The following is a 23,805-nucleotide window of genomic DNA, read 5'->3' on the forward strand; positions in this document are numbered from 1 at the left end:
GGTAATGGAGCAGCTGTGATTTTGTTAGTACTGTACTTGGGTCACAATGGATTCCTCTATTACCACAGCAATACCTGCTGCCACAAGACAGACTCAAGTTCAATTATCAAGAGGCTGACTCTCTCACTAACCCATGCTGGCAAGAGCAAGGAGAGCTGCAAAGAGCCAGGTGTTGCTATAGATTTTTGTAACTTCCATAGAGAACAAAAGTTCCATCCAGAGAAAGCCACATTTGTCATTATAGTAGACTTCTTACATTGTAATAAACAGCCAAATTCAATCCTCTGTAACACCTAGGCATCCCAACTGATTTAAATGGAATTGTATGGATGTAAAAGAATCTGTTCCAAAGTAAGCAACATAAAACACCGGTTCATACTCCAGTTGTGTTTGTCAGGTCATGGCTACAGTTTCTCTTAAGCTGCTAAGTGCTCAGATACTACAGTGATGAGTATGGTATAAAAACCAATATAGAACACAATCCTTTGAGCTTATCTGCTATCGGGGCACATTTGGCTGCATCTACACAACAACTAAGTTTAACAATAGTTAAACTCATTTGTGGTTGAACCCAGTTCTTACACAGCTTGGTTTGGCTGGTGTGGATAGGGGCAAAACAGATTATATCCTGGTTCTATCATAACTGAGTTAAAAACATGCTGTTAAACAAGTGTTTTGCCTGCATAGAAAATGTCTTAATAAATACTGTTTGGAGGATAAACAGTTTCCCACCATGTTTGTGACAAATGCTATCAGCAAACAGATTAACCCTAATATGTATCAAAATGTTTCCAATAGCTTTTCCTTTTATTAATTTAGTAAGGCTTTTGACACAGTCCCACAGGACATTCTCATAAACAAACTAGGGAAAAATAGTCTAGATGAAATTACTATATGGTGGGTGCACAACTGGTTGCAAGACTGAGCTCAAAGAGTAGTTATCAATGGTTTGCTGTTAAACTGGGAGGGCATATCTAGTGGGGGTCCCACAGGAGTCAATCCTGTGTCTGATACTATTCAATATTTTCATTAATGACTTTGATAATGGAGTAGAGAGTAAGCTTATAAAATCTGCAGATGACACCAAGCTGAGAGGGACTGCAAGTACTCTGGAGGACAGGATTAGAATTCAAAACAACCTTGACAAAATGGAGAATGGTCTGAAATCAACAAGATTAAATTCAATACTGATAAATGCAAAGTATTTCAATTAGGAAGGACAAATTGGAGAGAGTCTAGAGCAGAATAACAAAAAAGGACAGAGGACTGAACTAGATCTCCAGAGCCCTAGGCTAACTCCCTACCCATAGGACCATCCTGCAAAACAATAGAAAATGGAGAGTCATTATACTGGAAAATATATTCCTTGTACTAAAAAATATAAATAAAAGATGACCTGCATGCTTGATATTAAGGGGAAACCCATTTATACTGTTTTAGCTGAAAAATACAAAAATATTTTAATTTTTATATGTAAAGATTGTGCCACTAATGCTATCCAAATTGATATGACCTTGCATAAGTGTCAGATGCATTAATTAAATTTGCCTGTTAAGAAGTTTTCCCACTTATAAATCTAGTAGCTTATATGCAGTATCCCCTTTCTTTATCTCTCCTCCCCTTTAAAAAACAAACAAACAAACAAAACACCCACAATTCAAGCTCCATCATTTCAGAGGGCGATTTTCCAGGCACAAAGGGCAGTTAGGTGAAAGACATGGGGAGTTAGGCACCTAAATGCTTTTTGTGCCTTTGAAAATCTCCTTCTCAGTGTAGGTCATATGGAAGAGAAAGAGAAGATTTTCATTTTTAACTAAAACACAAAAGTAATTCTTACATGAGACGTAAGTTAGTTTAGAAGACACGTAAGGTTGAAAAAAGAAAAATTAGTGAAATCTACGTGCCTTACACATACTGTCGCATCCTGATATTCTCCTCCCACAAATTTATCAATTTGAGTATTTTTTTTAAATCATATGCCTTTCAAGTGTTTTTTTTATAACTAGATCCAGCAACAGTGTAATTCAGACCTAAATCTTTAAATGCCAGCATCTTTCATTCTACATTACACAGGAAACTAGTCTGCTCTCTTAGGGGCTACTCTAGTAAGCAATCAGTGCTTCAATTCCCATGGGCATCAATAAAAGTTGAAGTCACACTGTATCCTTGTTAACATTGTTTCTCATTTGCCTTTACTTCATACATTCGCTCCTTTACTGAAATGCCAAAGGAAACAGGCTATAAAACAAAGTTGTATTGCACTAAATTGTGAATGACTGGACTTACTTGCTTGATGAGCTAAGAGGTGAAAACATTATCTAAAAGTTATATCTGTTTAATTTTAGAATGGCACTGATTTAAATTCATAGCATAAAAGGTCATTCTTTCATTGTGCCAAGGCTTGCATTATAGGACTAGCGCTGTTAAACTGCATCAGCTGAATGCTATATAGTAAATAACTGGCTGTTTCATGTTATGGGGAGCAATCAAACCTAATTGAAATTAATTTAGTAGTCTCATCTCACTGCCTAGTGGTAAACAGGCCATTCTACAAAAACCACACAGATACTATCACAACAGGCAATCTCTGATTTGGAGAAATCCTCAAGAGAGGTGATAGAAAGCCTGATTCCTTAAAGTATTCATCTCCATTTCAGGGCTTTGGTCATTTTTAACAGAGAGCAAAGAAATTCACATTACAGCTGCTCATGATGCACATGCTGTCTTTATTACAGACATCTTCAGTCACACAGTCTACTAACTTTCATGGATATAAATATTAAAGACAATTTAAATTAAAAAATAAAAATTACATCTACATAACAGTCAGATCAACGAGATACTAGAGACTAAGTTTCAGAGTTAAATTAAGCAAATGTATATAGTATATACACAGAGAGAGTGAGCAGAGATTGCCATATGTATTTGTAAATACATAAACTCTTAATAGATCAAATTTACATAAACAGACCCAACTCCATTTTAACCAAATTAAAGTTTTCGCAGTTTAGATCACTGTCAAGTGATCATATAAGCTACAGAAGATGATAAATTATGATCTTGTGGTTACATTCTGTTGTTATTAAGCAGGGTAAACATGTCAGTTCAGTTTATGTGTATAGCTCATTTTAAGCTGTAAAGCTTTCAAATATTTAACTACAAATAGAATTTCAAGAACAAATGACTGCAATTTGCTCAGAGTGGTACAAATTTACTAATGATTGCTAGATTGGCTCTTCATTAAAAAGTTTTACTTATTCAGTTGTATTATTCTATTCATGTTTTGGGGAATCTAAGTATTAAGATTCTTAAATGTTATTAGATATTTTTTAAAACATTCAATTAAACACAGTGCCTAAGAATTTCAGGCTTTGGTTCCAAACATTTTTGGGTTTAGTCATTTTAACTGTTTGTGTATCTCAAAAGGAAAAATAAAAGCGTGACAGAGAAGGTTGTTAATGTTTTACACCTGGTTTCTTTCCTTATCTTTCAGTGAATCTGGTTTTGCAAAAGCTTGTTCTGTTGATACATCACTTTTCTGATTAGTTTGATGAATGGAGTGTTGACTTCTGGCTGCACATCTCTGCAGTACAATAGCACTCTGCTTATTTAACAATTAGTCAAAGAGTGTGGCATACTTAAGAGATATCATTTATTTTTTCCTTATCAGTCTGGTCAACAATAGCCAGTTCTCAGGCTCTTGAGAGTGAAATATTGCAAGTTAAGCTGTAGGAATGTTTTGGTTGATTTAATGTGATTTGACTGCTTAATACACATTACATTAATTTATTTCCAGATTGTATTAAAAACTATAACCATTTCTTCTTCTTAGTTGGCATTTTAAATAAAATGCTGTACCTCCTAGGTTGCCAGTTTTGTTTTTTTTAAGTCTGAAAAAATGAAAAGGATTTTTTTCAAATTTTCAGCCAAATATAAAATGTATTGTTAGGACATAATTAAACAGGGCTTCATAGTGTATTTATCTTCATTTTTGTCTTAATATCATAGCAATTAGTGATTTTTTTCATACAATAAAAGTGTTTTATTAAAAAAAAAATCTTAAAAACTCTGGCAAAAGTATAGTTTGACAATGTAATAAAAACCTAAAGGGTCTCATGATGTCAACAACTTTTCTGTTTACATAAAATAAAAATGCTTTACCCCTTTATGTTAAAAAGTCATCTAATGCAATAACTAATGTTTGAGAGTTAGCTCGGCCTAGAAAAAGTTACAAAAGACTGTGTCTCCCCATGTAAATAATATAATTCACAAAGTAATTATACAGTCAGGAATTACAGAAATATCTTTTATTATTTTCCTGCCAGACTAATAAATCTGTAATGTATGTTTTGGAACCTGCTCCCATTGACTATGATGGTGCAAGATCAAGCCTGGAAATAGTATTTTTTTTAAAATGTATTCCTATTCTATTACTGTAGGCTAAAATGAGCATTTCTCTTAAAATATAGAATCATGAAATAATAATCCCAATACTGAGATTTTAAGAAATACACCAGAGGACAAACAGTGCTTGCTACTGTTGCACCTAGCAGAACACAATAATAATTAGTGCTACAGAACTTTCAATAATAATGTCAAATAACACTCAAAGTCATCCCTCTTAAACAAGCCTCTCTGATATGAAGCCCTCATAATTCTTTTTTGACTGTATCACATACTATAACTGTATCTTCTATTAAGTAAAGTGGATAAAAATGATGTAGGGTGAATCACACATATTCTTTCATCTTTTCTTCCTCATTTTTGACAAAAATTGAGAAAATTAGGCAGAAATAGACATATGCATAAAATGCAGCTTTAGAAACTTCCGGGGACACCTGAGATGCCCTACAGCTCCATTACTATATGGCTGCTCCTGGGTAATTCCTATATGCTAAAGGGTTTTACTTCTCTGCTTATGTAATCCACACACCTCCTGGGTGGAGTGTTCTGTCCCATCTAGCAGCACCAAGACCACTTAAAGAGAGAGATAAAATGAGTCTGCTTTCAGCCAGCTGGCTTTTAGCTCATGCACTGGAGGCTCATGCTTTAAACTCCAGAGGTCCCAGGTTTGACCCCGACAATGACTGGGGTACTGTTGGTGTTACATTTACTCTTGCTAGAATTACAGCGATCACCACAAATTGTATAAATCTGTCTCATTCCAGTACAATAGTCCCCATACAAGGTTATGGACTGCTTGGGTTCCACTTAATCCCCACATTAAAGGATTAAAGCCCAATCTTCAACACCACTGCATTCCAGCTGGAGTTGAAGACACTCAGCACCTTGAAGGGTCAGGCCCTAATCAGGCTTAAGTTGTGCATACAGCCTTGCACAAGGGAGAATTTCACCCTCCAAGTCTGTTGCTGGCTTGAAGTTTTATAGCCTCTGAGGGAAGGAGAAATTTGGCAACTTGAAATTGAGATTTTAATTAGCCCCGACCAACTGCAAAATTCCAAATGCAAATAATAGAATTCAAACCTCACAGTCGCAAATCAGCTAGTTAGGCACATAAATGCTGTTACTTGTGCCTACAACTGATTGTGGATGTAGAAGTAGAAGCCAGGTTAATTAAAAAGTTAGTTACTAAAAGTCAGGCCTATAATATAAAGGTTTGTTTCAGATCACACAGACTCATTCTCCTGCACTGATTAGTACTAGAATTTTTCTGAATGATTCCTCTACTACTGACGTCAACTAAGTTTTTGCAATTCACATTGCTTGCCTTTCAATCATAACTTAATGTACCCTGGGGGCTTGTCTTCACTACGGGGGGCAATCCGACCTAAGTTACGCTACTCCAGCTATGTACCTTAGGTCGACTTATCCCGATGTCTTCACTGCACTGCGTCAACAGGAGACGCTCTCCGGTTGACTTACCTTATTCTTCTTGGATAGCTGGAATACTGGAGTCGACTGCAGAGTGCTCTGCCGTCGATTTAGCAAGTCTTCACTAGACCCATTAAATTGACACCCGCTGCATCGATTGCAGCAGCGTCGATCTCCCCGGTAGTGAAAACAAGCCCTGGCATGATAAATTCTTTCCTACAGTGCATTTTGCAATTATAATACAACACTGACATCATAACTAAACAAGATAAAAAAATAATTACAAGATAGGATGTTCATCTAGGGGCAGGATTGCGAACATTTTTCTTCCTTGCTTAAATAAAATAGAAGTTAATTGTTTTTGAAGGTGAAAACATACCCATACAAGAAGCAAGAGGCTTCTTTTCACTGTTCCACAGTACCCCAACATCCCCACAATGATAAGGAAACAGCAGACTGCAATCATGACTGGATGGACCACAGGAAAATAAGTCAAAATGACAGCCTCCTCCACTCTGAAAACAAATACAACCCAGAATTAAAATAATAAAGTACTACCCCAAAATCAAAGCACCTAAACATAAAATAATAATATTACAGTCTAAAAAGGAAATAGTATTTACTATTTGCTACATAATTTAAAATGCGTTAGCAGTCTGGGATCATGGAAATCATTTAAATGGTGTTTTTAAAGTCCTATGTTTCTTCCAAGTTATGGAAGATTGGATACTTAGATTGTTGCTCTTCGGGGCAGAGATTTTTTGTTCTGTGTTTATACAGCACCTAGCTCTTGGGTCCTGATTCCTGACTGGGGCTTCCGGGTGCTAAGTAATAAAATATGTTAATACTTTGTTATTATTATTAATAATAATAATTCTGAATTCACTAAGACTGAGTGAAGCAGTCAAAATATACTCTAGTTTAACATACTTGCAGGGTATGTAGCCCAAATCGGCAATAAAGAGATGAAGAGATATCAAAAAGGGACTAGGTAAAGGGGGAATTACTTAACAGGTCTTTTCCCATCTGTCACAGGGTGACTGGCCCCTTTAAGAGGGAGCGGGGTCCAGTGCACCTGTGGCTGATTGCCTGCTGCCCAATTTGGCTTAAGGGAAGGCACATGGGCCTTATAAAGAGGAAACAGGAAGAGGAAGGTTGGGGATAGAATCAAGCCACAGAGGAATGCTGCTCAAAATGCTCAGGAAGGAAGCAGCTGAGGAAGCTGCTGGAGGAATGGCCCAAGAGTTCAGCCAACTGTCCAGGAACCAAACCAGATGCATGGGCCTGAAATGATTCTGCAGAAAATCCCAGTGAGATGCTCTGAGTGACAGCAGAATTCCCTGACTGGGGTTGTCAAAGAAAGGGTGGAATTTGTTGAAAAGGATCTGAAAGTTTAGGAAAATGCTGTTAACCAGATCCCTGATACAAGCACCAATAACCTCTACAAACTACAGAACCAGATGAAAGCTCTCTGGCAGAAACTGGATGACAGGATGAAGGTTCATGAGGCTCAGATCCAGGAAATAAGACAGAGGTGTTCCCAGGCTATGGATAGGTTGGCTGAGCAATGGAGTGAACCAAGCAACTAGAGGCAGTCCTTAAAAAGGTGAGAAAGCTTTTACAAGCTAAAGGCATCCATGCTTTGGATCTGAGATCCCTACTTCAAGAAGCAGCACACCAGGAGCCAGTCCAAAACACTGTGCTTGGGTATAATGGGGTTTGGATACCCTGTGGTACAAACACAGAGGAAAGTGCCAGATAGAAGCTATAGTTGGGGAAGGCTACAATAGACACCAAGGAGAAATCTAAGAGTCTCACTAAACTCAAGAACGGGCACAAAGCCATGGTCATAACTCTGGCAGAGTGCCTGCTTCATGGAAATAAGCAGATGCCAGAGTTGGAGTTAACTTGTGGAAAGCTTGAGGGGAACTCCACCAAGCTGCACAACCGGAATGCTGAGCTGCAGCCTCTGATCACAGAACTCAAGAGACAACTGGCTGAGAAAGAAGAGGAACTACAAGGAGCCTTGACTAAGGTGGCAGAAGGAGCAGCCCAGAAGAACATAGGCCAGCGGGAAATCCACAAGCTGGAATCTCAGGTCACTGAACTTCAGGGAGACCTGGAGTCAGAGCAAGTAGCAGAAATAAGACAGAACTCCCACAGGTCCTGCTTCTGGGTGAGCCGGAGACACTGAAAACAGAGCCAAAAGACACAACAAACTCCACAACTGCACATTGGGAACTCAGGTCAAAGAAGGAACCAGAACCTACTTTTCTGAAGATGACCCTAGATGATGAGGTGAAGACCCACCAGGCACAAATCCAGAAGCTGAGGTAGAAACATTCACAAGCTGTGAAGGAGCTGGTAGAGCATCTGAAACAAACTGAGCAGGTGAAAACGAACCATGAGGAGGCAAAGTAGGTTCTGGAGAGCAAGCATGTGGAACTTTCCAAAGAGGTGAAGATGCTTCTGCAGAACAAAGGGGAATCAGTGCACAAGCAGAGGAAAGTAGAAGTCCAGCTCCAAAAGCTGCAGGTAACATTTACGGGAGATGAAAGAGAGCGAACAGAGCTGGATGAGAAAGTCAGCAAACTGTAGGAGGAAATGCACCAGAAGATGAGCATCAGCACTAAGCTGAGACAGATAGAAGATGAGAGGAATGGCCTCAAAGGACAGGGAAAAGAAGGAGGATTCAGCCAGGAGGTCCATATGTTGACTGAAGATCCAAGTTGCCCCGCTCTGGAGATGAAAGACCAAATCCTTGAGGAAGAGGAGATCGGGAAAGGAAACCAGTGACTTGATTGGGAAAAACATAAAATATTAACAAAACAATGTGGGTGGAGGAAGAACAGAAGTGGGTTCAGTTAAGAAGAATCCCAAAAGCCTCAAAAACACTAGTTATTGGAAACCCCAAGAGGAAGCTCGATATTATTATGGACTTTCCCAAAGGTGAAAGAGGCGCATTGTGTACATTCAGCGATGCTCCTCCCAAAAACGTCACAAAACAGCATTACATAAAAGCAACCAGGGTAAAAGCCTGACTTTCTTGACTATTCCACAGATAGCCCAAAGACTGAACATTCAGAATGTCTGGCATGTTATAAATTATGAGATGCCAAGAATTCTTGGCAGCTACATAAGTCGTATAAAGTGTATTGGGCATAGTGCTAGACAACCTTTGGTTATATTGTTTGTGAACAGCAAGACTAAGGGTATCAACAAAGATTTTTCCAGACTTTCTGATGTCTGCAGAAGAATAAGTGCCTGCTTGGTTGGACAATTTGACCAAAAGATGACCACTTTGGGCATAGGAAGGCTTGGGAGAGAGGGGGGGATCTGGCTCCTTTAAGAGGGAGCAGGGTCCAGTGCACATGTGACTGGTTACCTGCTGCCCAGTTGGGCATTAAGGGAAGCCATGTTGGCTTTATAAAGAGAGAAACTGCAGATCCTAGGAAGAGCTGATAACTGAGCCCAGTGTACAGCTTAGAGCCAGTCAGACCTAAGGAAGGCAGGGGCTGTGTCCAGTGGGAGATGAGGGGAAAGAGAGCAAAGATACTTTGCTGTGGGTTTCATTTCATATTAATAAACTCGCTTCTTGGGGTGTGGTTTGTTATTAGACATAAGCCGCTGTGGATCATGCCTGAGAACCTATGAAGGGGAAATGGAGGCAGGATGCCAGAAAATTTGGCCAGAAGGGGGCACTACAAGCAGATGTGCCCTTTGACACCATCTCTGATTCCAGTGATTCAAAAAACATCACATTGTGTGCTAAAATGTGTATTAACTGAGGGGTTCCTTTCCCACAGAAAATTTAATTATGAAACCCTGCTATATTTGATAAACTGTAGCACCATCATTCAGGTACATGGATAATTAGGTTTAAGGAAAAAAGTTTACCTTGTTTCTGCAGTTAAAGTGAGGACATTATTCAGGTAGTCCCTCATCCAAGCAGAAACACCCAACACACTGATGGACATCAACTAAAAGAAAAAATGGTGTTATTTATCAAGCATATAAAAATTCATGCAGGATCAATTGTCAAAAATATCTACTGTATCATTTATTCTAACAATATTTTTCCCATGCTGTGCTTACACGTGTTTGGAACTGGTTATCTAAGTATTTAGAGAGGCAGTTTCAATTATCATCTCCCTTCCAGTTTGTATAACTACCTAGGAAGGCCTGCTCTTCGGTCAAAAGGTGTAAGTCTAACATTGGCGCGCACACACACACACACACACACAAGTTCTCCCAGTAGAAGACCCTAAGGAGGGCAGAAGCCATGGAAGGGAATTACTACTGTTTCTAGCATCAATAACTCTTTCAAAGATTTCCCATCAAAACTCCAGTGGTTATCATGAAACATATGAAGCCAGCAACCTGTGAGGCATGATCCCAATCCCGATAAAGAGGACACAAGTATTAATCAAATCAACTTATTGTGGTTATTTTATTAGAGAAGGATGGTGATCACTTTGCAGTTAAACTCATAAGACTTGGGTTCAATTTCTCACTCTGACACAAACTCACTGTGTGGCCTTGGACGAGTCATTTAATCTCCTAGCCTGTTTCCCCATCTGTCACATGGGGATAACAATCCTTTGTTTGGATTGTGAGCCTTATAGCTCTTTGCCACTTACTCTGTATCAACAGCACCAACCACAACAGATCTCAGCTGCAGCCATTAGCCACTACTGTAATGCAAATAATTAATTCTGAATAGCTCACCAATCACCACTGATCCCCTGCAAGCCTCCATGGTAACTTTGTGCAGTTGGGGTGCCACACATTAAGAGGGGGACTTAGCCAGTGGGTTTCCGCTAGGCAATCTCTAAAGTATGTATGCTAGCCAGTGCGCTGCCATGGCCCTCCACCCCGCTTTTCCCTTCACATGGGTTCAGGAAGGGAGTGCCAGACCCAGCAATGCTTCTACTGAGTGGTGTATCTATGATGCTCTCACTAGTAACAATGTCTTCTTTTGAGGAGTCTCAGATTTTCCCTTATCTAGTTCAGTGCTGGCTTCATGTGTGCCCTGACAGTGAACAAAAATACTTATGAGGAACTAGTCAACGGATAAAAACTAATGCATTTTAATGGTTTCTCTGTGTCCTTATTACATTCTTGGGATTCTTTGCCTGCAGCACACATATAGCAGGCTATTTCTGCCTTTAAAATTTCATGTGAAGTCCCACCGGTTACTTCATCCCTTCTTTTCAAAATCACTGCACCTAATAGAGCATGCAGTCCTGGTTCTAAGCAACATCAGCACGAACCTCAGGTGTTCTGTATGCTGTGTGCATATTCCTAAAAGTCAGTGCATGTTAAAATTCTACTCTATGTCACTGCACTTTTTTTTAAAGCTCTGTGGGAGATCTATTTTGGTTGGGGAAATGGAGAGTAGAGAGCATTTTCTTCTACTGTTTAGACCTGCCGTTCAGGAAGCTATTAACAAAGTAAAAAGAAGAAAAGAATTGGGATCATTTCTGAGCCAAACTCCAGGAAATCCTGCCTGGGAAGAAGAGACAAGTGACATAAAATGTTGAACAAGCAACAGACCTCTTGTTTCTAGCATTTGACTAAAGGTATTTACAAAAGCCACAAGACTATTGTACAAGTGTCCCTGGCATTTCTGACATTATGAATGAACCATTTTCCTATGACATGATCAACAGGCAAATGAAAATAGTTTTAAAACCCTTTTACTAAATATATGTGACAAAGATAAAGTGTTTGTAAATATTACTATCTGGTTTAAAATACAGTAGAACTACTGAGAGTGGAATGCATTTGGCTCATTCTGTATTATTGGAAAGGCTACAAAAGTGCTCAATAGAGGTGGAGAAAACCATCAAATCCTTACTCCTCAACAACATCCAGATGAAGTTAAACAGGTACTGCAGAGGAAACAGCAACAGAAAGAAACTCCCATTTGCTAAACAATGCAGTGCTTTCTTCAGCACTACACTAAGGGAAGTGTTTGGTTTTATACCATGTGGACATTTGTTTACTACCCATTGGAAGAAAACTACCAATTCCTTTTACTTACAACTGATAACCTATACCAACAACTTTATCTCTGCTAATACTAACCAGACTCAGGGTACATCTAGACTACCCGCCGTATCGGCGGGTAGCGATCGATTTCTTGGGGATCGATATATCGTGTTTCATCTAGATGCGATATATTGATCCCCGAACGCGCTCCTGTCGACTCCGGAACTCCACCAGTGCGAACGGCGGTAGTGGAGTCGACAGGGGGAGCTGCGGACGTCGATCCCGCGCTGTGAGGAAGAGAGATAAATCGATCTAAGATACTTCGACTTCAGCTACGCTATTCACGTAGCTGAAGTTGCGTATCTTAGATCGATCCCCCCCTCCTCCAATGTAGACTAGCCCTCATAAGAACAACCTACATATGAAAGGTTTCAGGTCTCATTCACAATCCCATGAGCCATCCAGTTCCCCTTTGCTGTTCTCCTTTAATGTGTATCTTTAATGGCAAAGCTAACATATCTTTTGCATGACATACACTAAATAAGAAATTCCTCTTCTTAAATTTGCATCAGACAGCGGATATTACACACAGAGGAAATGCCTTCTTTTTTTTTTTGGCAGGCCCACTCTAAATTGCTGTGTCAGATTGACATTATATTAAGAATCGGGCAGATCCTCTTCTCTCATTCATGTTATGATGCAATACTGACACAGACACATTCCCCATATAAAGAACAGATATCATGGAAGGAATTCTTCTAGCTTCAGTTTCAGACTCCAAAGTCCAATACCGAATATACTGATGGAAAACTCTGATCATCACTCTGTGATCAAAATCTACAATTATGACAATGACCATCCTTGAATCAGCATGTTCACCTATACAGAATACAATATTCCTTGTATTTCATTTCCAAACTCAATTTACATATCTCCAGATTTTTTGTAGAAAGGAATTGCAAGAGGGCACAGACAATGTCAAGCCTAGAACTGTACTAATTTCTTCTCCCTCTCTAGCCACCCTCAAAGAATATTTTTGATAGGTCTCAAAGATTCACTAAAAAGACCATTGCCCTTAAAAAACACAAAACACTTTGCCATCCATAATTATTGACATTAAAGCTATGCGTACACAATACTTTGCATAGTGACTCCCATTCAGAAACAAAACCCTGTCTATTTCCCTACAAAAAAAAGGGAACGGGAGGGAGGGAGGGAAACAGGGGATTATAAGTGGAAGCCATCTGGCAGCTAGATTATGTATATAAATATAATGTGAACTTTTGGCTTTTTGACTCTAGGAAAAAAAACCATCAACCCACATAGCATCTGTGCTTATAATGTAATTTGTTCTCCTCAGCACCTCCTCCTCCTGAATTCTGAAGATTTCCAGATCAACTCTCTTTGTCTGTATCTATGGACTTGAATATGGTGCACTCTACTGTTACACAGAAGTCATTTTAATTTAGTATATTAAAAAAGAAATTCTTCTAGTCATGGTTCCTTCATCTCTTCAATATAACATGCAAATTTTAAATAATCTATGCACCATAGAAAAAATGTAAATAATTAAGAAAAAATGAATCCCATTTTCATTCACACAGGCTATGTCTACTCTACTAGCTAGGGGTGTGATTCCCCTCTTCATGCACAGCTAGTTCAAGTCATATAGCAGTGTCACTGTAGTGGCTTGGGGAGCAGAGGCACAGCTGAGCCTTGCCGAGTACAAACCCACCTGAAATCAGAGGGTATGTATACGGCATGGCTTAGCCACCCATGCTGCCTCAGCTGCACTGCTACTTATAATCATGCTAGCTCGATGAGAGCTAGCGCAAGTTTGCATACACAGGCAGGGTAATCACACCTCTAATTTTCAGTGTAGTCTCTCTCTCTGACTATGCCACTCCATAACATTCTAACTTGGAAGTAGGAGGCTGTTGTTCAGCATAGGCCTGGTCCTGCAAAGTTCCCAACTTAAGTAAGTGGAACTGAGAGCACTTAGCACCAAATCCTGGTCCAGATCCTGAGTTGGTATAATCTGGCATCAGTGGAGTTACACCAATTGAAACCAGCTGAAGATCTGGCCTCATGTGTTCGCAATCTCCTCGGGAAGGAGCCACAGCAGCCACCAAAAAAAATCTTGGGGTGCAAATGAGCCTTATGGGGCAAGCAATGGCAGTCAGATCCCAACAGCCTGCTGCAATCCAATTTCCAAGGAGAAGTCATAAGAGGCAAGGTGATGGGTTTTGTTTTGTTTCTGGAGGGAGGCCAAAAGGAATTAAAATTGGCAGATCCTATTTCAGCCAATTGTTTGCATTACTAATTTAGCACTGAAATATTAACCAGCAAGGAAGCTATACCAGATAGAATTTGACTATCAAAGGGTACAGTATAATGGGGGGGGAAAAGCATCAAAAATAATTTCCCCCACATTAGTAATAATATCAGTACATCAATAAGTTTTTAATCGACAATTTCTCTTTGAACCCCACTCTGTGTCGTAAGCATAACAATAAGCTTTATAATATCTGTTACAGCTGGCTGCAGAATTCACAATACATTATATATTCATCAACATGAAACTGAGTTTATAAAATTGCCTATCATATTACATTTATTTTCATCTTGATTAAAGATAATAATGTTGTTTTCAAATATGATAATCAAAATAAATGTTTAAATCACATATTGACATTTAACTTTCAAACTTGTTTTATTCATTTTGAAGTTTGACTGTATCCCTAAGAAACTGGATGTACAAGAACATTTTCAGAGAGCTAGGAATGGCCACGTACAAGTTAATCTTAAATTATTGTTAAGAGGCTTTATATAAATTGGATGATACGTGGCTTAAAAGAAAATATCAAAAGGTATTTTTATTCATTAAGCATGCCTGCAGAACTTCGTTCATGGCTCTGCTTCTTATGATGTCTGAAAGGTCATGGCTAATTTTGAAAAATAAATTTGATATTTTCAGTTAAGCTATGTACATACGTTTATATAAAGAGAGAGGGAAGAGTATTGACCCTTGTAACTAAGGTTGCATACGTTTCCATTCTTAGCAACCTTTTTGGTCACAACCTAACAATTACTTGTTGGGCTGAAATTTGCCATGCTTACAATCTACTTGATGGAGATTTTCTTATTAATTATTATTTTATTTTGCAAATTTGAACAAAAACATTTAATCCATTTGGAAGTATGTGGAGAAGGCAGGAAACAATTTTCTACATTATTAAAAATGTTTTAAAAAATAAAACAAAAACAAAAAACCTCTTGCATCAAAACAAATGGATGGGGGTAAAAATTTTAGTGTCAGATTCTGATTCCCTTACTCATGCTGCGTTGCATTTTACCCCACACACAAAAAATTACTGTAACTTCAATAGGTTTACTTGCACAGTAAGTTACCAGTCAGCCTGAGTAAAGGCTGGGCTTTAATTTTAGTATAAAAATAACCCTCACTAAGTCCTTGAGTGGTCCAGTGAAAATTGGCTTGGGTTTGACTAAGCTGCAACCTGGTGAAAAATTGCTTAGTGCACACACAGAACATTCTGGCATAGGCTTTCACCACTAAACTCACAGCTCAGATGCACAGCATAACTGTAGCTAACTTAGCTATTTACGGTTACTTCTTTTCCTGAAATACTCAGGGACCAATCTGCCCCCTACATTCCAACACTATTGTCCTTTTGCATAAGAGAATGTAGAGTGGACTGAGTCCTCAGTTTTGTACCCATCTCCTCTATGACTACTTTCAACACCTCTACCTCTTATTAAATAAAGCCTCATACTGCTCCTCCAGGAAGCAAGAAAATACTATTTCCATTATACAACAGACATAACTGAGATCCAGAGAGGTTACATAGGAACACATAGGTCAAGGTCACATAGGAACTTTGTAGCACAGCACAGATCTCTGACGTGAAAGACTCATGTCTTATGCCCTAGACAACACCACTTATCAGAAAAATTGCTTCCAATTGACAATATATTTTGTTATGCTATCTAAACTACTGATGTGTGCCCACAGGCTGTTGTCTAGTGCCGTTAGAACTACAGATAATGGGCAAAATATTATTAGGCCCATTTTATAGCTAAAAGGAAAATAGTGAATAACGTTCTGGTCAGCAGTGGGGGTTAGGCCTTACCTGTGAGCCAACAGACTTAGACATGACCATTTGTTGTGACCTTCATAACATCAGTTAACCTCTCTGTTTCTCACCTGTAAAATGGGGTTATCAATAGGTGCATATACCACTTGTGAGGGTTAATAAGAAATGCTGTTCAAGTCTTTTAAATAATAAATATTTACACAGAGATATATTATTGGAGCTTGGGGGAGTAGAAAGCTACATAGGAGAAATACAGGTATTCTTCTTTATAGCCTATGTCTGCTGCCTTCCACAGAGCCTTGAGTCAATGGGAAATGCTCAGGCTATACCAACAGAGAAGGGATTGGGGAGTACTGGCAAAAACATTTTCTGTAAAGAGAGATGTCAATTTAAAAAGAAAATGAGAGAAAGTACTTACATGAGCAATGGACCATTCAAGCTGTTGGACGTCATGGCTTAGCGTTCTAAACATCTGGTTTGAAATATTTATTCTCCCTGGAGCCATCAGTCCAAATACAGGGAGAGCTGGCTCACACCTTCATCCTCAAGGTGGAGGCACTGAATTTAATTCAGTTAATTGTGTGGATTTTCCAAATCAGGCCTTAAAAGCTATATTTCCCTTACTTCCTAGTAAGGAGCCTAGCGCCTTTGCTAACAGGGACTTCTCCCCAGTGTCACTGTCAAAATTCCCTCTCCCCACCAACACCATTTTGCAGAGGCTGAGATATCAGTCAGTTGCTGTAATGCCATGGTGCTAGACATATATAATGCATAAAGAGATTTGGGATGAGGTGATGCACACATTTACATTATGAGTGTCATCTATTCTACCTTCAGTGAGACACAGTATATTAGGATCACTCTGTCAGAGCATTCCTGCCTCCTCTTGTTTCCAAAATGAAGACAGAGACACCAACCCAGAGCATCAAGCTCAGTAGTCTCCCCTCCCTCCTCAGTTCCCTTCTCGCTTTACCCTCTTACTCTGGGCTTGGCTACACTCGAAACTTCAAAGCGCTGCCGCGGCAGTGCTTTGAAGTGTGAGTGTGGCCGCAGCGCCAGCGCTGGGAGAAAGCTCTCCCAGCACTGCACATACTCCACCTCCCCGTGGAGATTAGCTTGCAGCGCTGGGAGCCGCGCTCCCAGCGCTGCAGCACTGTTTACACTGGCGCTTTACAGCACTGTATCTTGCAGCGCTCAGGGGTGTGGTTTTTTCACACCCCTGAGCGAGAAACTTGCAGCGCTGTAAAGCGCCAGTGTAGCCAAGGCCTCTGACAGTCCCTGCCTCTCCCCCTATAAATCCAAATGCCCCTTCACACTCCCTCCTCTCCCCTCCAGAAAAGAGACCCAGGCCTATCTTTCTACAGTATGTGTTTGTACACCCCTAATCAGAGCCCTGAACCTGACAGAGGCCTTTATGCACTACAACAATCTGAAAATATTAGATAACTGATATAACCTAAAGATTCCTTCTTAATTGGGAAAACATTAGCACAAGTATAGCTATTAAATAATACACTGAATAACCCTGAGTTATGTAAAAAGATGTTCCCTTCCTACAGCTCTGCTGGAATATTCTCTTCATATATGGGAGCTGAGAAAAGTTTCTTCAAGAGAACAGTCCTTATCTAAGTCCAAAGGACTGAATCCATAGGTGTTCCAACTCTCAATGAAGTCATTTGATGCTGGAGAGCAGTGGAAACAGCTTCTCTCAGGATTTGACTCTAATGGAATGAAGATACTCTAGATTGTTATGACAGCAAAATCAAAGTAAGTATAAAAGACAGAAACCAAAGTTACAAGATACTACATGTGTATTTATTATGGTAACTTCACTGGATTTTATTTTGAATCTCGCCTTAAGTATGCAAGGAGATATCAGGTTAAATGCCATAAGAGTCTGGCTTGTCTTCAGCTTAAGCACCAATCCTCAATCACAACCGTACAAGTATGTGCATCAACCTCAGCAGCACTCAAGGAAGAAACTGACAGATTTTATAATAATCTACAGAAAACAATACAATAAATTTCATGACATATTATTGGTGATGGGAGATTTTAATGCAAAAAGTAGTATCAGATTGGAATTCTGATTCAGACTCAGTGAAGAAAACAGAAGAGGAGAAAGGTTACTAAATTTCTGCCTAGGCAACAACTTGGTGATAATAAACATGTTACTTCAAAGAAAGCCATAGAAAAAATGGACTTGGATATCACCAGATGGGCAAATGAAGAACACGATGGACTTTGTACGTGTGAATTGCAGATGAAAATCACATGTGTTATCATGCAGGTCACTTGCAACTGATATTGGATTAGTGCAGACATCCATGAGATTGCAGTTGAGTGCCGAGAACAAAGATGTGTGTGTCACAGTTTCAGGGTAACTGCGTCTGTATTCTCCCACTCCGTGATTTACTCCAGGAGTTCCCACTCTGACAAATGAAAGTCCTAGGAAGTATAAGCAGTTCAAAAGACTATACTGAGATATGCCTGGCATGACAGGCATCAGATAGGACAGGCATGGACTTTTGGGGCAATAAGTGTTACGTGGGGTAATCCAAGGAAACAGTTGAACTGCCCAGTCAGGGTTTCTGATCTAAAAACTGACAATCTTATAACCAAGGGGGCAAATGCCGTTGATGGGGTTTGAAAGACTGATGCCTACCAGAGCCTTATGTTGGAGTTGGAGGTAATATCTGGTAGACTTTTTAGCATGACTGTAGATTATTTTATATGTTTTTTCTTCTATGCTTTTTACCTTAAGAATAAATGTACCTTACTTTGTGAAGGTTGATTGGTGAGTGGTGTACACTGTTATAGCCCCTGTGGAGATTTCAATCTGAGGTGCTGGACCCCAGTCAGACCCACTGGGGAAACCACAGTGAGATGCAGAGGGACTGTAAGGAGACAGTCTAGAAGGAAAGAGACGTGGGTCTCTGCCCAAAAGAGGTGATTGCTGAGAGCCAGAAACCTTAAGAGGATGACCTCAAGGAAGACATCTCACATATAAAAGGAAAGTCCTTTCAGAATCTGAGGGAGGCTGCAGCTACATGTTAGCAAGTGCAACATCATTCCCATCCTCGTCCCTTACTAAGACTGCCTCAGAACTTTCTGAAGCAGCAAAGGCAAAAAAATGTCATTCTTTTGGTCAGCTGAGAGAGCTGGATCGTATACCTCACTGCAGACTTGTGGAGCAATAGGCCATTTACAGATTGCTTAAGTGTTAGTGGCCAGTAGGTCAGCAATGGCAGAAACAGCTACCTCTATCAGAATTCCTCAACACAGTTCTTTTATTGGTTTTAGTTCATGGTCTTTTTTCAAGCACAAAGCATTAAACTGTACACTATAGAGAAGCTACAAATGATCATAGCAAAGTAGTTGACAAGCTCCTTTCTCTCCCCCTGCATTTTGGGTCCCTGACAGCAGCCAAAATGTGAAAATGACCATGTCTAAAAGCAACTTTCCACATTTGCAGTTTCCCAATAAGACCTGTGGTTACTTTAGCTGGTTCTTCTAGGCATGACATCTTCTTAAACAGCTCCACATGCACAATGGTCTTCCCTGTGAGCAGATACAGCTGCTGATAGCAATGTCGTAGAATTCCATACTACACATGCTGGTATGGCTGCATGGATGGCACATAGCATAACAACATTTTTGTGTTTGCTCCTCCCAGACCCAGGCCATCAGCCTGCACCTAGCATGGAGGATGTAGGCAATCTCATGTCCATTTGATGATGTCTCAAAAGTAGAATTCAGGAATAACAATGCTATCATCTTCCTACAGGAGAAAAAAATACCTATCTCTATAGCATAATCTGCCTGCTCAAATAGATAAAAGGTAGTCCCATCACCAGCCTGCAGCCAAACAGCAACTCGGTGAAATACAGAGAATATCACTAAATCCTGGCTAGGTCCCTCAAACCATGATTTAAAAAATCTAATTGCTGTATTTCTTAGTTATTTCAAGCAAACCTTGATGGACCTTACAGCTGGGCACATTAAGGACAGGCTTCTCCTAGTCCAGGGGTTCTCAACCTTTTTCTTTCAGAGCCCCCATACAAACATGCTATAAAAACTCTATGGCCCACCTGTGCCACAACAATTGTTTTTTCTGCATATCCAGTAGATTAAACGTCAGGGCCAGCATTAGTGGGTAGAAAGCAGGACAACTGCCCGGGGCCCTACACCACAGGGGGCCCTGCAAAGCTAAGTTACTTGGGCTTCAGCTTCAGCCCCAGGTGGTGGGGCTCAGGCTTCAGTTTTCTGCCCTGGGTCCCTGCGAGTCTAATGCTGGCCCTGCTCTCTGGTTTATTTTGGAGGATCCCCTGAAACCTGCTCACGGCCCCTCAGGAGGCCCCACACTCCTGGTTGAGAACCACTGTCCTAGACCACTAGTCATGAAGCTATTTGGTGGCTGCATCAGCATTTGTAAGGGACACCAGTTCCACAGCAGCCAGACTGAAAAGTCCCTTTAGGATTGCTTGGAGGAATTCAGACCTTTATATCCCAGAGCTTAAGGTTTCTGCAAAACACTAGAGCTATACAGATGGCAGAAAATTATCTTTAAGACACCTCTATTGTGTCTGCCAATACAGAACTGCTACTGTATTAACAGCTCCAAAGTAATGTGGGCCCTGCACATTTACAATAAGCTGATCTTATCTAAGCTTCCTGCCATCCCAGGCTTACTCTGAGCTGGTGTTTATTATAACTGTGACCAATCAGCAAAAAAAGACCCTCTACAGACAAGAGATCCCCCACTCCATCTTTATTTAAGTGAACATTGACTTCAATGTGCATGTGTTCAAGCCCTTAGAGACAATGGCTCAGGGAGATTCATAGAACAGTGACTTAACAATATCCACTACGTGCACTGTACCAAACATCAGCAAGCAACTTGCTTTCAAAAAGACATTTTGTTAAAATTGACTTTAGTTATCAAATGTACATGTGGTCAAGGCAGCGAGGGGAGCAGAGCATAGCTGTCCACAAAAAAAGAAAGTGTGAGTATAATTTTAATGCACACATACAGCCCATTTACATCTACCCCTACCTCCAGCATACAACTATGACTTTCATCTTCTTTTTGCTTTGAGTTGCTGAACAGTTGTACTCATCTGCTTCTTTATATGTGAAGAATCACCATCACCAAATGGGCTGGACAATTTTTTATTTTAGTTCATAGATTCATAGACTTAAGGTCAGAAGGGACCATTATGTCATCTAGTCTGACCCCCGGCACAATGCAGACCACAGAATCTCACCTACCTACTCCTGGAACAAACCCCTAACCTATGTCTGAGTTACTTAAGTCCTTGAATCATGGTTTAAAGACCTCAAGGTGCAGAGAATCCTCCAGCAAGTGACCAATGCCCCATGCTGCAGAGGAAGGCAAAAGACCTCCAGGGCCTCCGACAATTTTCCCTGGAGGAAAATTCCTTCCCGACCCCAAATATGGTGATCAGTTAAACCCTGAGCATGTGAGCAAGACTCACCAGCCAGCACCCAGGAAAGAATTATCTGTAGTAACTCAGATCCCACCTCATCTAACATCCCAACACAGACCACTGGGCCTATTTACCTGCTAATAATCAAAGATGAATTAATTGCCAAAATTAGGCTAACCCATCATACTATCCCCTCCATAAACTTATCAAGCTTAGTCTTGAAGCCAGATATGTCTTTTTCCCCCACTACTCCCCTTGGAAGGCTGTTCCAGAACTTCACTCCTCTAATGGTTAGAAACCTTCGTCTAATTTCAAGTCTAAACTTCTTAGTGTCCAGTTTATATCCATTTGTTCTTGTGTCCACATTGGTACTAAACTTAAATAATTCCTCCCCCTCCCTGGTATTTATCCCTCTGATATATTTATAAAGGGCAATCATATCTCCCCTCAACCTTCTTTTGGTTAGGCTAAACAAGCCAAGCTCTTTCAGTCTCCTTTCATAAGACAGGTTTTCCATTCCACAGATCATCCTAGTAGCCCTTCTCTGTACCTGTTCCAGTTTGAATTCATCCTTCTTAAACATGGGAGACCAGAACTGCACACAGTATTCCAGATGAGGTCTCACCAGTGCCTTGTATAACAGTACTAACACCTCCTTATCTTTACTGGAAATACTTCACCTGATGCATCCTAAAACCTCATTAGCTTTTTTAACGGCCATATCACATTGGCGGCTCATAGTCATCCTGTGATCAACCAATACTCCAAGGTCTTTCTCCTCCTCTGTTACTTCCAACTGATGTGTCCCCAATTTATAACCAAAATTCTTGTTATTAATCCCTAGATGCATGACCTTGCACTTTTCACTATTAAATTTCATCCTATTACTATTACTCCAGTTTACAAGGTCATCCAGATCTTCCTGTATGATATCCTGGTCCTTCTCTGTGTTAGCAATATCTTCCAGCTTTGTGTCATCCGCAAACTTTATTAGCACATTCCCACTTTTTGTGCCAAGGTCAGTAATAAAAAGATTAAATAAGATTGGTCCCAAAACTGATCCCTGAGGAACTCCACTAGTAACCTCCTTCCAGCCTGACAGTTCACCTTTCAGTATGACCCGTTTTAGTCTCCCCTTTAACCAGTTCCTTATCCACCTTTCAATTTTCATATTGATCCCCATCTTTTCCAATTTAACTAATAATTCTCCATGTGGAACCGTGTCAAATGCCTTACTGTAATCGAGGTAAATTAGATCCACTGCGTTTCCTTTGTCTAAAAAATCTGTTACCTTCTCAAAGAAGGAGATCAGGTTGGTTTGGCATGATCTACCTTTTGTAAAACCATGTTGTATTTTGTCCAAATTGCCATTGACCTCAATGTCTTTAACTACTTTCTCCTTCAAAATTTTTTCCAAGACCTTGCATACTACAGATGTCAAACTACCAGGCCTATAGTTACTCGGATCACTTTTTTTCCCTTTCTTAAAAATAGTTCTAACTATTTTAATTTTATATATGGCACACATGAGTTGTTCTAGAAAACTGCTTCAGTCTCTGAAACATCTGTGGTACACTCCTGCAACTCATCTGCTGATGCTGGCAATGTCTATTATTTGATTACACATTCACATGCTATTATTTTATCATGTGACTGCTTGAGTGCAGTGCCCAGGCCTTGTTCAGCAAGCTTTGGTAGCACACGTTATTGTTAACAGGGGGAAAGATTCTTGTTCTGAAGATCAGGCTAGGCAGTTTGTTATGGTATAACAATGAGCTTTAGAAACTGTCCCTAGGATGAGCAGATAGATTTCCCAGTCAAGTCTAGCTTACACCATCCATTCCCAAATAAACTAACCTTGTTAAAAAAAAAAAATTCTAGCCCTTAATGTTGTGAAGCAAATCTTAACACACGAATGGAGTATAAAATAGGACTGCTGTTACACTGCCAGGCCTGTAGTGTACTGCCTCAGTTCAGCAGTATATCCAGTAAAAAACCGACAGTGAAAAGAGCTGCACTGGCTCGCAATGAATCTTCTAGCTTCCAGTATAGCCAACCCCAAGTATTTAAAAATCAGGAGTCAGGCCTCCCCTCCAAATTCATGAGACTGACTTTCCAGTCACAAAATTTAAGAAAAATGCTTCTTTCTGTTCATTGTTCTTTTTGACTTCTGGTGTTGGAGACTTGAGGGTTGACATTTTCAAGCTGCAAATATAGGGGCTAGAAATTTACCTTTTTTTTTTTTTTTTTTTGTGGTGGTGGTGGTGGTAAAAATGAAAGCAGAGATTCTGAGGTGATAACACCACTTCAGCTTATGGGTCAGCAGCAACACTGTGACAGCCAATCCACCAAGCCCTGCTTCCTCTCTACTCCTCAGAACACTCAGGCTCAGCCACCCCGTGGCCTTCTCCTTT

General features: G+C 40.0%; 1 protein-coding gene across 4 annotated transcripts in view; it reads right to left on the minus strand.

The window, feature by feature from the left end:
- The window catches only part of TSPAN12 (tetraspanin 12), a 61,414-nt gene that overhangs the window by 34,131 nt on the left and 3,478 nt on the right, over positions 1-23,805 (minus strand). For 3 of the 4 annotated variants that reach the window (XM_039514167.1, XM_039514194.1, XM_039514175.1), the window contains 2 exons: positions 9,730-9,812; positions 6,212-6,347 (listed from right to left, as the gene is read on the minus strand). In XM_039514167.1, coding sequence (XP_039370101.1) covers positions 6,212-6,347; positions 9,730-9,812 — 219 coding nt within the window. Of the gene's footprint in view, positions 1-6,211; positions 6,348-9,729; positions 9,813-15,977; positions 16,018-23,805 lie in introns of those variants that run through there. The other variant, XM_039514185.1, reaches the window with a different exon arrangement.

Source organism: Mauremys reevesii, linkage group 1 (assembly GCF_016161935.1).
Source record: "Mauremys reevesii isolate NIE-2019 linkage group 1, ASM1616193v1, whole genome shotgun sequence".
NCBI lineage: Eukaryota > Metazoa > Chordata > Testudines > Geoemydidae > Mauremys > Mauremys reevesii.